The sequence below is a fragment of the Erpetoichthys calabaricus genome, chromosome 14 (genome assembly GCF_900747795.2).
Source record: "Erpetoichthys calabaricus chromosome 14, fErpCal1.3, whole genome shotgun sequence".
Taxonomy (NCBI): domain Eukaryota; kingdom Metazoa; phylum Chordata; class Cladistia; order Polypteriformes; family Polypteridae; genus Erpetoichthys; species Erpetoichthys calabaricus.
Window position 1 is genome coordinate 26,274,879 of NC_041407.2, and position 15,404 is coordinate 26,290,282.

A 15,404-nucleotide genomic window follows, 5' to 3' on the forward strand; every position below is an offset into this window, starting at 1 on the left:
TATATATAAGTATGTAATTTTTTCATCTAATATGGGAGCACCTTTTTGTGGAACCTGGATCAGCTGCACCATTTGCAGTGTGGCACCATATGGTCCATGGTAAATCTTGCAATGGAAAATTTCTGTGGTGCCCCCCCCTTCTCTTGATGCCCTAAGTACATGCTTATTTTGATTAATGGTTAATCCGAACAAAAGGAAGGGGGAGAACAAAGACATGACTGAGTCGCTGAATGATAAGAAAACAGTAAAACAGCACTGGATACGAAGGTGTGGTCTGCTTTTTCTAAAGGATTTACAGTTTGTTCAGTTTGGACATTGGAATGAAAAATCTACATCTGGAGAAGGCTGTGTTCTGTTTAAACTATAATAAATATGAAAACCATAAAATAAAATAGTACAATCAAATTTTATGGTATTTGTGTTTCCAGTGACTGTTTAGTTAGGCTTTGTACACTGCAGAAATAATTGGTGTATGGCATGGTTTTACACTCTTAAAAGTGATGGTTGTTTAATGGCACTAGTTATTTATATTTTGTGGTTCCTTGTGACTCCATTGCTTGACAAAGCACCATTTCAATCTGGAATAATAATAATAATAATAATTTTTTGCATTTATATAGCGCTTTTCTCACTACTCAAAGCGCTCAGCAATTGCAGGTTAAGGGCCTTGCTTAAGGGCCCAACAGAGCAGAGTTCCTATTGGCATTTACGGGATTCGAACCGGCAACCTTCCGATTGCCAGTGCAGATCTCTAGCCTCAGAGCCACCACTCCGCCCGGAATGGGTTTTTTGCATGTGAAGTTGGTTCTTGGTGCTTTGAAAAAATTCCCAATATGTGTAAAAAACCCCCCAACATCCTTAATGTATACTCTTAAAAATGTTGGTTCTTTAATGGCACTTTATGGTTCTTTACTGGGTTGTGTGGTTCCTTGTAGAACGATTGCTGGACAAAGCCCCATTTTATTCTGTGATGAGTTCTTTGCATTTGAAGTTGGTGCTTTGAAAAACTTCCTAACATGTAGAAGAAGTCCTAAATTCTGTAATCATTAGAAGAAAACCTAATGTTCCTGTATGTATGCAGCGAGTGTCCTTTTAAAATCCTATTCATGATTATTTACGGTATGGAACCTGTTATGTATTTCAATAAATAAAGACACTTTCTGGAACCTTCATGTGGCTGGGTCTTTTTAGAGCCAAAAATGGTTCCCCCTGTGGCATCACTCTGAAGAACCACTCTGGCACCTTCATTTTTAAGAGTGTCTGCTGGGCTGCTGGACCTACAGTATCCTCTGTTCCTGTACGTATGCAGCAAGAGTCCTTTTAAAATCACGAGCCCACTGGTGTTTCCCAAATCTGTTACCATCTATTCATGTTTGTTTAATGTATGGAGCCTGTTGCAGATCCAAATAAATAAAAGATCTCTCTGGAACCTTCATGTGGATGGGTCTTTTGGGTACTAAAAATGTTTCCCCAATGTCATTGCTCTGAAGAGCCACTCTGACACCTTTATTTCTAAGAGTGTTCTTCATAGATCCAGCGTCCTGTGCCCAGTTGTTATGGTGGAGTTTTCATGATCTGTCCGTGTTTGTGTGAGGTTTTCACCTACATTCCCCAAGTTTTGTGCGTTGGGTTAATCGTTGATTCCAAATTGGCCTAGTGTGGGTGGTCCAGCGCAATGGACTTAGGCTTCCCATGGCACTGCCATGATTTAAAAAACATTATTTTATGTAACTCAATAATAATTTGAATATGTAAAATTAAATTGCTGAACAGGTCTTTAGTCTTCACTTTCATGATCTTACACTCACTTACTGCTCCTCACCTGAGCCCCCAAACACAAGTGCAGCTCAGCAGAAAACAAAGATTTACAGAGCCTGCTGCAGCACGTATTTGCTTTTATGGGCTGATTGGTTTTGCAGTTTGTCATCTTGCCTGAAGAAGGGGCCTGAGTTGCCTCGAAAGCTTGCGTATTGTAATCTTTTTAGTTAGCCAATAAAAGGTGTCATTTTGCTTGGCTTTTCTCTACATTCATAATGGCTAACACCCTAGTAGTAAAAAAAAACAAATACTGATTTACAATTAAAGTAATGCAATTAAAGTAAAGTAATTTCTTGTTTGAAGATTGTGGAAAAAAAACAAAGACAGAGAGACACCTTTCTTGTCTGTTAATCACACCTAAGCGTTATTGTTCATTTATGATCCAAACAGATCAACTGAACTGAATACAGTGAGTATGGAGAACTCTTGGCATGCAGGACCAAGTGCAGCAGAAGATCAAACCGACTCTTTACTGAATAAATGGATTCTTAAAGACATTTCAGCTTTCAAGAAGCAGTACAAGTACTGAAAAAAGAGCACCCTTTATTTAAAACAAAACATAACACGTCTAGTGCGTACAAACCTACTTTTCTTAAGTATGTAGGCATTTCTTTCCAACATGTCATCATAATAAAAATGCAAAGTGAGGCTGAGAAAACAACAATTTGGACCATTTTGGCAGGGTCTCCTGTATTTAAGATAATTCCCAAATTAGGTATCAGAAATATGGGCTTGAAAATTAAAGCAGGGACCGATGCCAACTCAACAGGCTTCTGGGCCTGACAAGACGCTGAAGGCTCCCCTCTCCCAAATCCCTGCAGCAGGCTTTAACCAAACCATAGACATGGCCAATGAAAATGCATTATTCAACTAAATGCCAATTTTTATTTGTATTTGTAGAACATCAAACACAATCTGATAAATTATAGGAGCTAAATAGAGAGCACATGCTACGTCATTTACCCAAAGATAATTTATATTAGGTTTACATGAAGAGATGGCAATTTGTGAAAAACACAATGCATGAATAATAAACTAAGTTCAGTAAAAATTTAGAGATAACCCCTTCTGCATTTACACAAAAAGGGAAACAACAGGATAATTATATATCTGCCTTTCATCCCCACTAGCAATCAGGGAAACCAGTTAGATGTTTTCTTGAACTAAGGCTGTCCTAAGTAAAGCACTTACAGTATGGTGCTTGAGTGTGCAGATGTGCAGTGTACTGTGCTGCCGCTGGTGTACCTGTGCCATCCTGTAGAGCTACAACCAGTTGCCAAGGCCCTCGTCTCTTGCTGATACTGGGTAGAGAAAATGCCAATGATGAAACGCTCACACACCCCTCTCAATAAGAGTCCATCTGTTCAAAACACTGGGTCAGTCGTGCTCTCACACCAAGAACTGTCATCATTATCACCCTAATGTCCTTGGAACTGGTGGTGAAGATGTTTAAGAGTGACTTTGGTTCTGGTGCTCCTCATCAGCGTTTGCTAGTAAAGGTTCTGCTTTGATACTAACATTATCTTGGTCTTCAGCTAACTTTAACTTCTCTTGATGACACATTAAAAAGATGAAGAGATTGATGATACAGTCTACAGATTGCTTTGTCTTTTAGAATTTTTTCTTATGTTTTCAATTTTTTTTTTTTAGCTTGCTGATTTCCCTCCTTTGATTAGCGCTAGCATCAGAAAACTACAAAACGTCATCATGAGTGCCAGTTTTTGGCAAGGGGGGGCCATAAAATTGTGACATCATTCATTCTTGCTGCCTCCTGGTCTTTGCTGGGACTGGGAGTAGGACGCTTTGTAACTAAATGCTTCGTGTCCTGTTCTTTGGTAGGACAAATTCTTGTGCTAGTCAGACTTTTAACTCTGAATTTCAATTTGAAACAGTCAATTTTTCTGTAATTGAAACCACAAAGAATGTTTCTCTGTTTTAAAGCCTGTGAATTTGAAAATCCTGCCAATGTGCTTCAAAATTTCAAAACGTTGTACAATATGCCCTGTTTCAGATATCTCAACAGAAATGTACCTTTCCCACCAAATTTCCTTGCAGAATTAGAGTGCCAAATTTCAACAAAATCAGTTTGCTGAGAGCTGAGTTGTTCCATGCAGACAGACAGACAGACAGACGTGGCGATTGCTGTGGGTGCTTATTGTATTATATCTAAATACACCTAAATGAATAAAACAGTGAAACTTAGTGTACAAAACTACTGTGAAAGATGCATTGTAAAGTTATGTATATGTGCCTTGAGCATGGGAAAGGTGCTATATAAATAAAATGTATTATTATTATTAGACTCTCCTTTTCTAATATCATATTAGGAGGAGTGAAATACTGTATAATAATGGCTCCTTCTGTTCATTTTTTGTTCTGTAGCCCACAAGAAGGACGTTACCTACGCTTTTGAGTGACCACAGGACAGACTGACAGGAGTCTGTGTATGCAGACCACGCCTGTGCTACTGGTGAATGAGATCTGATCATGGAGAACTCCTACTGGAGTGCCGCCATCCCTTTTGTAGCAGCATATCGCCAAAGAGACAGCAGCGAAACGCCCACTCTTCAGATGTTAAAGAAGCTTTATCTGGACAAGGTGGATTTTAGTAAGGGAGAGCTTGACCCTTACAAATCAAAGGCAGAAGAAGTGGTCTCCACTCTCCTGAAACTGATCCAGAAGCATGTGAGACAAGGAGACCCCAAGATAGATGAGGAGCCCATTGGCACTGGCAGTGCTTTTGAAGGTGTGAAAGTCAAGCCAGAGGTGGAGTTTGACTTCATGGTTCCAATTCAGGTTAGATTTCGCCAGATTATCGTCTCTGATGATGATCACAACGTTCCAGCTTGCTTTGGACTCATTCAGTTTGAAGAGTCAGGTAGGATACAATTTCAAAGTGCTACAGTTTGGGGTAGAGATACTTCAGACTTCAAAGAGAAGTTCTGTATTAGATTTGGTTCACATGGCTATGTGCTGTCTGCCGAAAAGATCCAGCGGTGGTTCCAGTCCATGTGTGATCGTACTCTACATGAGCTGGCAAAGCACTTCCCTGGATTTAATTTTAGATTTTGTGAGAGTGGCCCTGCAAGGACTCTTGTTTTTGACTGGCTTAGAAAGGAGGTGAATATTGACCTAGTGCCTGCTGTGCAATATAAAGGTGCCTACCTTGTGGCAAAGATGACCTCACACCTTGGAGAAGCTGCATGGAGGTTTTCATTTTCCACCCATGAGAAGGCTTTCTTACAAAGTCTGTCGCCCAACTACTGTTACTTCAAATGTCTGAAGATCCTAAAGTACCTGAGGGAAAATGATAAGAAAATGTATCCGACCTCTCACCTGAGCTCCTGCTGTCCTTCTTACTACCTGAAGACGGCGTTTCTCCACCAGGTACGGCAAAATGACAAAAACTTCTGGAAGAATGAGGACCTGGAGGACCGAGTGAAGAATCTTCTCTGGTATCTGGCTGAGTGTATGGGGCAACAGCATCTCCAGCACATATATAAGGATAACACAAATTTACTGAAAGATGTGAGTCCAACAACTTTGGAACAGATCAGGTTGAGGCTGCTTTACATCCATAAAAACTTCGAATCAGTCTTGCAGTATCATTTGCAGTATTAAACTTGGATGAACTAAAAGCCTAAACGTCTGTGGAAGGACAGGAACCGCACAGCACTGTACTGCTAAAGTAAACATTACCTTTGTTAAGCTCATAATGGTGAACAGAATCATAATAACCAAGTCTTCAAAAATGAATGCATAGGACCAGGCACAATGCTAATCAGGCCAAAACTGATCCTTCCAGCTGATTTCTCTGGATGAAATTTAGAGGCGTGTGATCAGATAAAGTATTGAGTATGACTTTTAGTCTATGTAGAGCTCATTGAACTTGCTCTCATTGTTAAAGCACCATCACCTATTCATGAAGATTCCTGTCACTCCATCTGTATCTTATACTGTATAATCCAATAAGATTATAAAACACTGTTAGATTTAAATTCAGGAAGAACATTTGAATTAGAGTGCATGCTTACAGCAAAACATTTCTGAAGTTTCAAACAATCTCTTGTTTCATTGTGAAGTTGCTCTTGCTTTTGAAATAAATGTTTTAAATAATTACAATATGGAGTCATTTCAGAGTTATGTCTAAGTCAAGTTTAACAGAACATGAAGATTTTATTCACACAGTTTTGCCTTTTGTTGTTTATCTTCCATCATTTAACATTTTACTCTCTTACTTTGTCTTTTTTATTTCAAATAGCACCTTTCCTAGATGACAATATTATATACTACTTAATGAATGTCTAGTCGTTCTTTTTTTTTTCTTATAGCGCCTTTCATATTGGACACTTTTATGGAGTGCTAAATAACTTCAGTATTATTTTGTTAATATACTGTTCCATCATTCTTCGTTACTTTCTTTTTTTAGTATATTACCTGTCAGTTTGGACACTAATGGCACTTGTATTGCATGTAGTTATGCTTAATTAAACAGAGACAAATTTTTTTTTTGACCAGAAGCGCATCTTGTAAAAACATTTTTTTATGTATTGGAACTTTCTATGGTTACCAGAAGAGGGCGACAAGACATCAGCGTTACCTTTTGTTATTTATCGTCTCCAGATGCCCTTTCTTTCTTTCTTTCTTTCTTTCTTTCTTTCTTTCTTTCTTTCTTTCTTTCTTTCTTTCTTTCTTTCTTTCTTTCTTTCTTTCTTTCTTTCTTTCCACCCAGTGGGGACATGATTGGAGCTGACCTGATGACTCAGTCCACAATAAAATCAGAGCGGGACTCCGAGGGTCATCTGTCACTGAGCAGCGTCTTCCTGGTGAAGGAAGAGTACAACGTGTTCAGTTGTCTGATGAGAAGTTAAGCAACAAAGCCAGACTGCCCGTCCTAACTCAGCATCTACAGTCAGTGACCAGGGGCCTCATGCATAACGCCATGTGTAGAATTCACACTAAAACGAAATCGATTTAGAAGCCAGTCATCATCATCTATAAATACACGCTCTTTTCCATTGAATTGAATTTAATTCCTTATTGTTATTGTATGGTACAATGAGATTCAATATGCAAATCCTCCATAAACTTATTTTCCTATAAAATGATAAAACAACAACAAAAAAAAAACAACAACAATAATAATAATAATAATACAATAAAAAAATGAAAAGTATACAATATGAAAGCATAAGTTTACAGTGAGGTAATTGTACTTATAAGTACAAACAGTTCTACCTGGAGCACTTGATGGACTGATTGAGTGCTTTTATAGCTCTTGGGATGAAAACTGTTTCTGAACCGCAAGGTTCGTGAAGGGAAGGTTCTGAAGCGTTTGCCAAATGGAAGTTCAAATAGACTGTGCACATGGCTGAAGCAGCAGAAGCTGTACCCCGATAATTCTCTCTTGACACAATCTGTGGTAGAGCTTTCTGATCAGCTGCTGTACAGCTGTGATTCCACACTCAGATACAGTGGGTTAAAATACACTTAGTGGTGCACTGAGAGTAACAATGCTAAAGCAGCTATGGTAGTTAGAATAGTTTGTCCATTCTGTGCACCATTATATGGTTACAGGTTGATTACAATCAGATGCCTTAAACTAATAAACAATGTGCGGTTAATTTCAGTGTATTTGATAAAGGAGCGTCAGGGATGTGAATTTAAAAAATAAAGGGAAGCCACCAAGAAATCGTAGCACCACTTTGACGCTGGGTGCCACCAGTTGCATACGCTAACGCTGGCATTAGAATGTGAATGGCTTTACACCAAGTTTAGTTTTTATATATTGTGATGTGAGCATAGAAACGGGCATACGCAACGTTTTTGTGCATTCACACTGTTTATACATGAGGCCCCCTGGAGATATGTTTAAGTACTAAGTTTACTACAACCATTACAGAAATGCTTCAAAAAATTGATGAAAAAAATACAGGAAAATATGAGTAAGTTAGAGAGTAATATTAGAGTACTTGCTGCTCAGCTTGAAGTTGTTAAGCTAACATTTACAACTTGTATTAAAATAGTTGAACAATTGGCTTCTGTCGCAGATGAAAAATCAACAGGTGCAGAATCAGAATGCAAAGTGTTCGCTGACAAACTGGCTGTGCTGGAAGATTGATATAGAAGGAGCAACATCAGAATTGAAGGTCTTCCTGAAAAACAGGAAAGTCCAAACCCAGTGAAATTCACAGCTGAACTATTCTCTAAAATAAATGGAGAAGACTTTAAATCAGACATCTAAGCAGCTTATTATATACGTAGATCGAATGCCTCCAAACCAAAAAGCCCAAGTGTCTGTTTCAACAAACTACAGGCCAATGAAAACTTGATGTCTCTTCTTAGATTGAAAGAGGAGATTATATGTGAAAATAACCACATTCATATTTTTCCATATTTCTCCCCTGCAACAGATGCTAAATGTGCTGCATTCTACAGCATTACGTAGAGCTGAAATCAGATACAGCCACTTGTACCCTGCCAAACTGAAAGTGGTTATTAAAGATCAGTTTTACATTTTTAGTTCTCTGGACAAAGCAGATAAAGAGCTAATAAGACTGGTCCTGACATTTTTTTAAAACATACGATCATAAGTCACACCGTGTTGTGGCAAGGCAAAGAAGATTCTACTTGAAGCTTGCAATCTGGACTGTTTGTAATGCAACACTTGCTATAACTATTGTGACAATATGGGCACTGTCGAACCCTTGAACCCTCAGACCAGACGTCAGACACCAGGTAAAAAGTCCAATAATTATTTATTCGGACACTAATAAAGTGCACAAAGCACCCTCCACTCCACAATACTTAATAAATCAATAATCAAATAATCAATAATCACAATCCTCCACTCCCAGACGCGTTGCCACCCTTCCACCCAGCCCACCTCATCCGTCTGGGATTTCCCAGAGTCCTTTATAGTCCGTGACCTGGAAGTGTTTCTGTCCCTCAGTCCATGTGACTTTCTATCACTTCCGGGTCAGGTAAAAACTTCTTTTCTTCATCAGCCCGGAAGCACTTTATTTCTTTCAACCATGTGACTAGGATTTACTTCCGGGCTGTATGGAAAATAAACTTGTCTGTGTCTCCCTGCAGCTTCCCCTGCCGGCCCCAACGTTATCCAGCAGGGCTGTGTATTAAAACTCCATAGTCCATGATGCCCTGCTGGAATTCGGGGCATCTCCACGTTGCAAGGAGGGCTCCATCTAGCGGCCTGGTGGTATTGGCCGGGATGAATGGCCGGCCATATCCCACACTATATATTATATTTCCTTTTTGGCAATCCCATTCCTTTCATATTGAAAGTTCTTCCACTAATTATACACTCTGGTTACCACAAAGTAACCAGCTATTGACTTTTTGTTAAACTTTAATTATTAGCTCACTTCACTTGCCAACCTCCTGGGCCAGTGGTATGCCCTAGCCTCTTGGTGGTTTTGCCGCTCGCGTATGGGGATGTGGCTGTACAATTTAAACAGATTTTAAATTTAATTTGAAGTGTTACATTTGCATTAACACAACGTATAACAACAACAAAATTCAATTCTACCCGGGGGGCAAACGTTAACATTATTCAAAGTTATTGTCTGTCTATATACTTGCATTGTTATCACTCTTTAATATTTTCTTTATCAGTATGCTGCTGCTGGAGTATGTGAATTTCCCCTTGGGATTAATAAAGTATCTATCTATCTATCTATCTATCTATCTATCTATCTATCTATCTATCTATCTATCTATCTATCTATCTATCTATCTATCTATCTATCTATCTATCTATCTATCTATCTATCTATCTATCTATCTATCTATCTATAACTGCCCGTGATTGAATTTAGTTTCTTTCACTCTATTAAATAAAATGACCTTTTCAAATGTTTGACTCTGTGATTTGTTAATTGTCTTTGCAAAAGCTATTCTAATGGGAAACTGTAAATGTTTGAATACGAATGGCATATCAAGATCTTCTTTGTTGTCTAATGTTATCTGCGGAAGATGTACTACATTACCTTTCTTGGATACATCCTTCTTTCTACAGTAATTCGGTCAGTGGAAGACCAGACGGTGTTAACAGTTGTAGATATTCTTTGGGATATTGTAAGTTGATGTTTTCATCTTCCGCATGATCACCACCAACTGTTTCAGCATAGTCTATTGACATGCATTTAACCAATTTTCCATTTAACCGATCGACAAATTTCATGTTAGTTTGTTTGACTTCATTGTTTCTTGGTGCTAGGATTGCCCGTGCACTCATTTCTTCTTTTGACAACCCTTCATGATGAAATTCTTCAATAAGTTTTGGACATAAAACGTCTTCTTTAATTGGAAACTTAAAGTGAGGAAAACATTAAAATTTATAAGAGCTGAGAGCGCAGGAAGTGGGGTTCTGCTCCATGCTCCCATCTTACTTCTGGGAGCACTCAAACCCGACACCGTCGTTAATACTGTATCACCGATGAGCTAGGCAGTGAAGATATCAACAATGAAGCAAGGGGATAGTGCAAAAAGTGCAAAAGTGCTTTTAATAAAATCAACAAAACCAAAACAGTGTTCAAATAAATAGTGCAGTGTCTCAGAAATCTTCAAATAAATAATCCAATAAAAACAAATGAACTGTGGAGGTTAAAAACACAATAGAAAAAAAATCCTTTAAAACAACGAGGTTAAAAACAATGGCTGGAGGCAGTCTTTCTTTAAAAATCCAGTGCTTACTTTTTCCTTACTGGTGGCTCCCCTACTTCTCCCATTCGGGCCCTGCAACAGGGGAGTCGCTCTACCAGCAAATGCAGCTCCCTTCAATACTGGTCCGGTAGCCCTCCGATCCCCAGCTACGTTGGGCTCTTGCTGGACCGAGACTTGGGTTCCTTCCCAAGCGGCCAGGGCGCTCATGCAGGGCCTCAGCACGCCCAAAGCCTCCTTGACTCCGCTTCCTTCAACGGCCAGTCGACCCCTCTGCCGGTCACTCCAGCTCCTCAAAATTGCTCAGCTGGAGTGACTGCTTCAATCTGCCCCCTCCGAGAGTTGGCCAAACATTCATTAGGGGCTCTCCTACCATCTGCATTAAACCTTCAAGAGCCAGCTCTCACTCTCACTCTCCCGCACCGGCTTCTCCTTCCTGCCGCCTTCTTCTCCATTAACCCCTGTTATTTCTCTCTCCTTTTTCCCCCCTCGTGACCACCTCGCGCTTCTATTATATGTTCTGGGGACATGGATCAGGTGTGGCAATCAGCAGCTCCCGGCAACAATTACAGATGCTGACGACTCCTCACCTGTGCACTTAAGTGAGGACTGTTCGCATCACAAATACATCCGGGAACCGCTCCAGCCACACTACCACGCCCCCTCTCTAAGCCGTAAGTGCGGCGATTATTCATTTAAAAAGTGGCCTTTGATCTGAGCTGTGGACCCGCTATACCACAGGAGGGTGTGACTTGAAAGAATCTCATGGCGATATTCTTGTCTCGCGGGACTTGAAAAAATCTTTTCCAAAAAGTCTCGTCTCCTAAAAAGTCTTGTTGCGTCGAAAGATTTTTTCTATATAATAGAGAGATATTGAAATTTCCTCCATCAATTTTATGTACACTTTGGCTATGGCAAAGTGACCAGTTTTTTTTTGTTTTTTACATCATCATACACTTGGTTTATTATATTTGGACTGTTTCAGATTATATCTTTGGTTTATTTTATTTGCACTGTATCTTGACAAGATATCTCAGTTTTTAACTTCTTCTGCACTACTGCTGGGGGGTTTATTTCACTCTAGATGTGCTCTGTCTCTTTATATGTCAGATGGCAGGGTCTTCGCAAAGTGTGATTTGCCTCACTTGCAGAGGCAAAATGGGGTGGAGGAGAACAGAGCAATACTATTTCTTTTTCATCTCTTCTTCCTCAATACAGATATTTCTTAATTTCTCATACATGGAATTATGACATTACTGTACTTTTAATAAATGCAAAACAAGAAAAAAAAATAAAGGCCAGAAAATTAAACAATTTGATCAATACAAGGTAAAAATGATTGATTGTGAATCTGTTTGAAAGGAGGAAGAATTCGCAGGACTCAACCGAGTGCGCTACACGACTTAACTTATAAATACATAGGAACATCATGCATCCATGTATTTGACTATTGTTCTATTTTGTGTTGTGCAGTCTCTTGAGGTTTGTGGATATTGTGGAGGCAGTGGTCAGAAAGCTGCAAGCCAGACAGACAGCTGACATGTCAGGTGAGTTTCATTTAACTGTACTGTTATGTTTGCAATATGTACATTTTATGACAGTGTGTTCTTGTTGGCCGTAAAGTGTTTGAGGTTAGAGGGTGAGTGTCTGGCGGGATTGGTGGTTCGGAAATAAACGCCTTTCTGAGACAAACTGTACCTTTACGCTGTCGCATTGTATGCAACATTTTGGCGACAAGGATGGCTGAATTTTTACTTCCACCACCTTCTCCCTTTCTTTCCCTGCCTGGAGAGCCTCCAGTGCCTTGGTTCCGCTGGCTGGAGTCTTTTGAAACTTACCTCCTGGCTCTTGATTTACAAAATGTAAGTGATGCACGCAAAAGAGCTTTGCTCCTACACTGCCTGGGAATGGAGGGACAGCACGTGTTTAATACTTTGGGGAACGCAGCCACATACTCCGCTGCTGTGACTCTCCTGGAGATGTACTTCTCCTGCTTGCAAAGTGTTATCCTCCACCGATTCCTATTTCGTAAACGGCGACAGCAGGCAGGCAAATTGATTCACCAATACGTGGCCAGCTTAAGGGGTTTAGCCAGTTTATGCAAGTTCGGAGACAAGATGAATTTATTAAGGATCAATTGGCTGAGCACACTAATAATCTAACAGCCTGCGACAAGCTCTTGCTAGAATCCGATGATTTAAGTCTATCACAGGCAATCCACATTGCATTTCAGATCGAGATATCCTGCTCTATCAGATCTCTTTCACATCTCCTGCTTCCTCAGCAGTGACAGGAGACGCGGCTCAAGCACTGCAATACACAGAAGACTCGGACAACAGCAGCGAGAATCCCAGTGTGCAGCTTATGCGACAGCTTCCTCCAAGACCCCAACGTTTTTGCGGAAATTGTGGCTCTAAATCACAGTCTACGAGAGCGCAGAGCTGCCCTGCCAGGGGTCAGATATGCCAGTGCTGCAATAAAGCCAATCACTTCACGAAAATTTTGCCATTCCGCTTCGGCATTGTCAAAGCTCTGTGACAATTCATAATGTGACATCTAGGCATACATCTTTTAAAACCTGCACAGTAGAACTAGACAACAGTGTCTCTATTAAATCTAAAGACTAAGAAGCAGTTTTTCTCAGATCTCCAGCTATCTGCTCCAGTCACCACTCTCTGTGGCTATGCCAGCTCAAAGGTTGACATTGTGGGTTCAGTTGAGCTGTCAGTACTATATGGTTCTAAGTTTCTTCCTCAATTCACATTCCATGTCTCCCGCCGTGGTGCCAACCTCTTAGGCCTGGATCTTTTTAACAGCCTTGGTTTTACCCTTGTTGACACCAGTGGATCTGCAATTCTTAATGTCTGCTCCCCTTGGCAACAGAAGTGGCCATCACTTTTTGATGGACTTGGCTGTCTCTCTTCCTTTCATCACCAGCCTTTGCTAGATCCCACTGTGCCTCCTATGATCCAGCCACCACGCCGCATCCCACTGGCTTTCTGTGACGGGGTATCTGCTGAGCTGCAACACCTCCTAAAGGCTGGAATTATAGAACCTATTAATGCTGCCCCATGGATTTCCAATTTGGTTGTTGCAAAAAAAAAAGTCAAGGGAACTACAAATCTGTGTCAATCTAAGAGCAGTAAACAAGGCAGTCATTCCTGACAAATACCCTCTGCCAACATCAGAGGAGCTAACTACACAATTTTATGGATCTCGTTTCTTTACAAAGTTAGATCTCTGTCAAGGATATCTGCAGGTGCCACTCCATCCCAGCAGTCAAGACCTGACTGCATTTGTCACTCACATTGGGGTTTTCCGATATACTAGATTGCCATTTGGACTCAGTCCAGGCCCGAGCTACTTTCAGAAGATAATGTGAACCATCTTTGCAGGGATTCCAGGGGTTGTCATTTATCTTGATGATATAGTTGTTCATGGTCCCACCACCTCTACCCATGATGAGCGTCTCAAAAGAGTGTTTTCAGCACTGGCCAGGCATAATCTCACTCTTAACGGTGATAAATGTGTGTTTTCTGCACCTTCAATTGAATTTGTGGGTTTCCAACTGTCTGCAGATGGTTTAACCCCACTCCAGTCTAACACGGAGGCAATTCAGAGAATTCCAGAGCCCACATCAGTAGCACAGGTTGCTTCATTTTTGGGTATGACTGCCTACTATCTACGTTTTCTGCCGCAATACTCCTCCACTACTGCACCCCTACGTCAACTTTTGAAGAAAGATGTTCCCTGGGCATGGACTTCAGCCTGCACAGAGGCGTTTCAGTTACTAAAGGCTCAGCTTGTTTCACCGCCTGTGCTGGCACACTTTGACCTCAATAGTCCCACCTTAGTCACTTGTGATGCCTCTGGAGCTGCTCTTGGGGCTGTACTGTCTCAGATTCAGGAGGGGACTGAGAAACTTGTTGCATTTGCTTCTAGAGCTCTTAGCCCAGGTGTACAGAAATAGTCAGTGAGCGACAAGCACTGGCATGTATCTGGGCTTGCGAACGGTGGCACATGTATCTGTATGGCTGTGCATTTACACTCTGAACTGACCACCAAGCTCTCACTGCACTGCTTTCTATATCTGGTTCTGGTCACAGGCCGCTAAGACTGCACCACTGGTCAGAGCGTCTCCAGAAGTACAATTTTAAACTTCAGTATACTCCCCGGGTGCCACAATGTGGTGGCTGACCTACTGTCTCGGTTCTCAGCTCCTCCAGCCATGACTCTCTGCCCTGATTCTGCTGAGCCTGAACTTGTTGAGCTTCTTCACACACCTCTAGAGGCCATGGTGTCACTCCAGGAGCTGCAGCAGGCCTCAGAGCAAGACCCTGTGCTCAATCAGCTTCATACTTTTATCAGGCAGGGGTGGCCTACTCAAGTACCGGCTGAGGTGACACCATTCCATCGTGTCAAGGATGAACTCACTTGCTGGAATGAAAGCTATGTTGCTTGTGGTCTCTGCACAGTAGCTCCAAGGTCTCTCCAAGCACATGTCCGGGCAATGGCACATGAGGGCCATTTGGGTATTGTCCATGTTAAATAACGTTGTCGCAACCTTGTGTGGTGGCCTGGGATTGATGCTGATATTGAAGCTCTGGTCAAGCAATGCCCTGCTTGCCTTGTCAGTGGTAAAATGGGTCCCTCAGGCCAATGGGGGGCGGGGGGGGGGGTGGTGGTGGTGGTGGTAGAGCATCTAAATAAAGCTTTAAAGAATGGCATTAGGTTCACTTCCCGGGTCCTCCCTGCGTGGAGTTTGCATGTTCTCCCCGTGTCTGCGTGGGTTTCCTCCGGGCGCTCCGGTTTCCTCCCACAGTCCAAAGACATACAGGTTAGGTGGATTGGAGATTCTAAATTGGCCCTTGTGTGTGCTTGGTGTGTGGATGTGTTTCTGTGTG

At 41.2% G+C, this 15,404-nt stretch overlaps 1 protein-coding gene across 4 annotated transcripts in view; it reads left to right on the forward strand.

Annotated features, from left to right (window-relative positions):
• The window catches only part of LOC114664750 (cyclic GMP-AMP synthase-like), a 53,181-nt gene that overhangs the window by 2,915 nt on the left and 34,862 nt on the right, over positions 1 to 15,404 (forward strand). Inside the window, exon 2 of one of the 4 annotated variants that reach the window (XM_051919026.1) lies at positions 4,201 to 4,416. The exons of the other annotated variants lie outside the window; for them this stretch is intronic. Within the exon in view, the coding sequence (XP_051774986.1) occupies positions 4,306 to 4,416 (111 nt within the window). The 5' untranslated portion in view covers positions 4,201 to 4,305. The remainder of the gene's footprint in view (positions 1 to 4,200; positions 4,417 to 15,404) is intronic. 4 annotated transcript variants of the gene reach the window in all.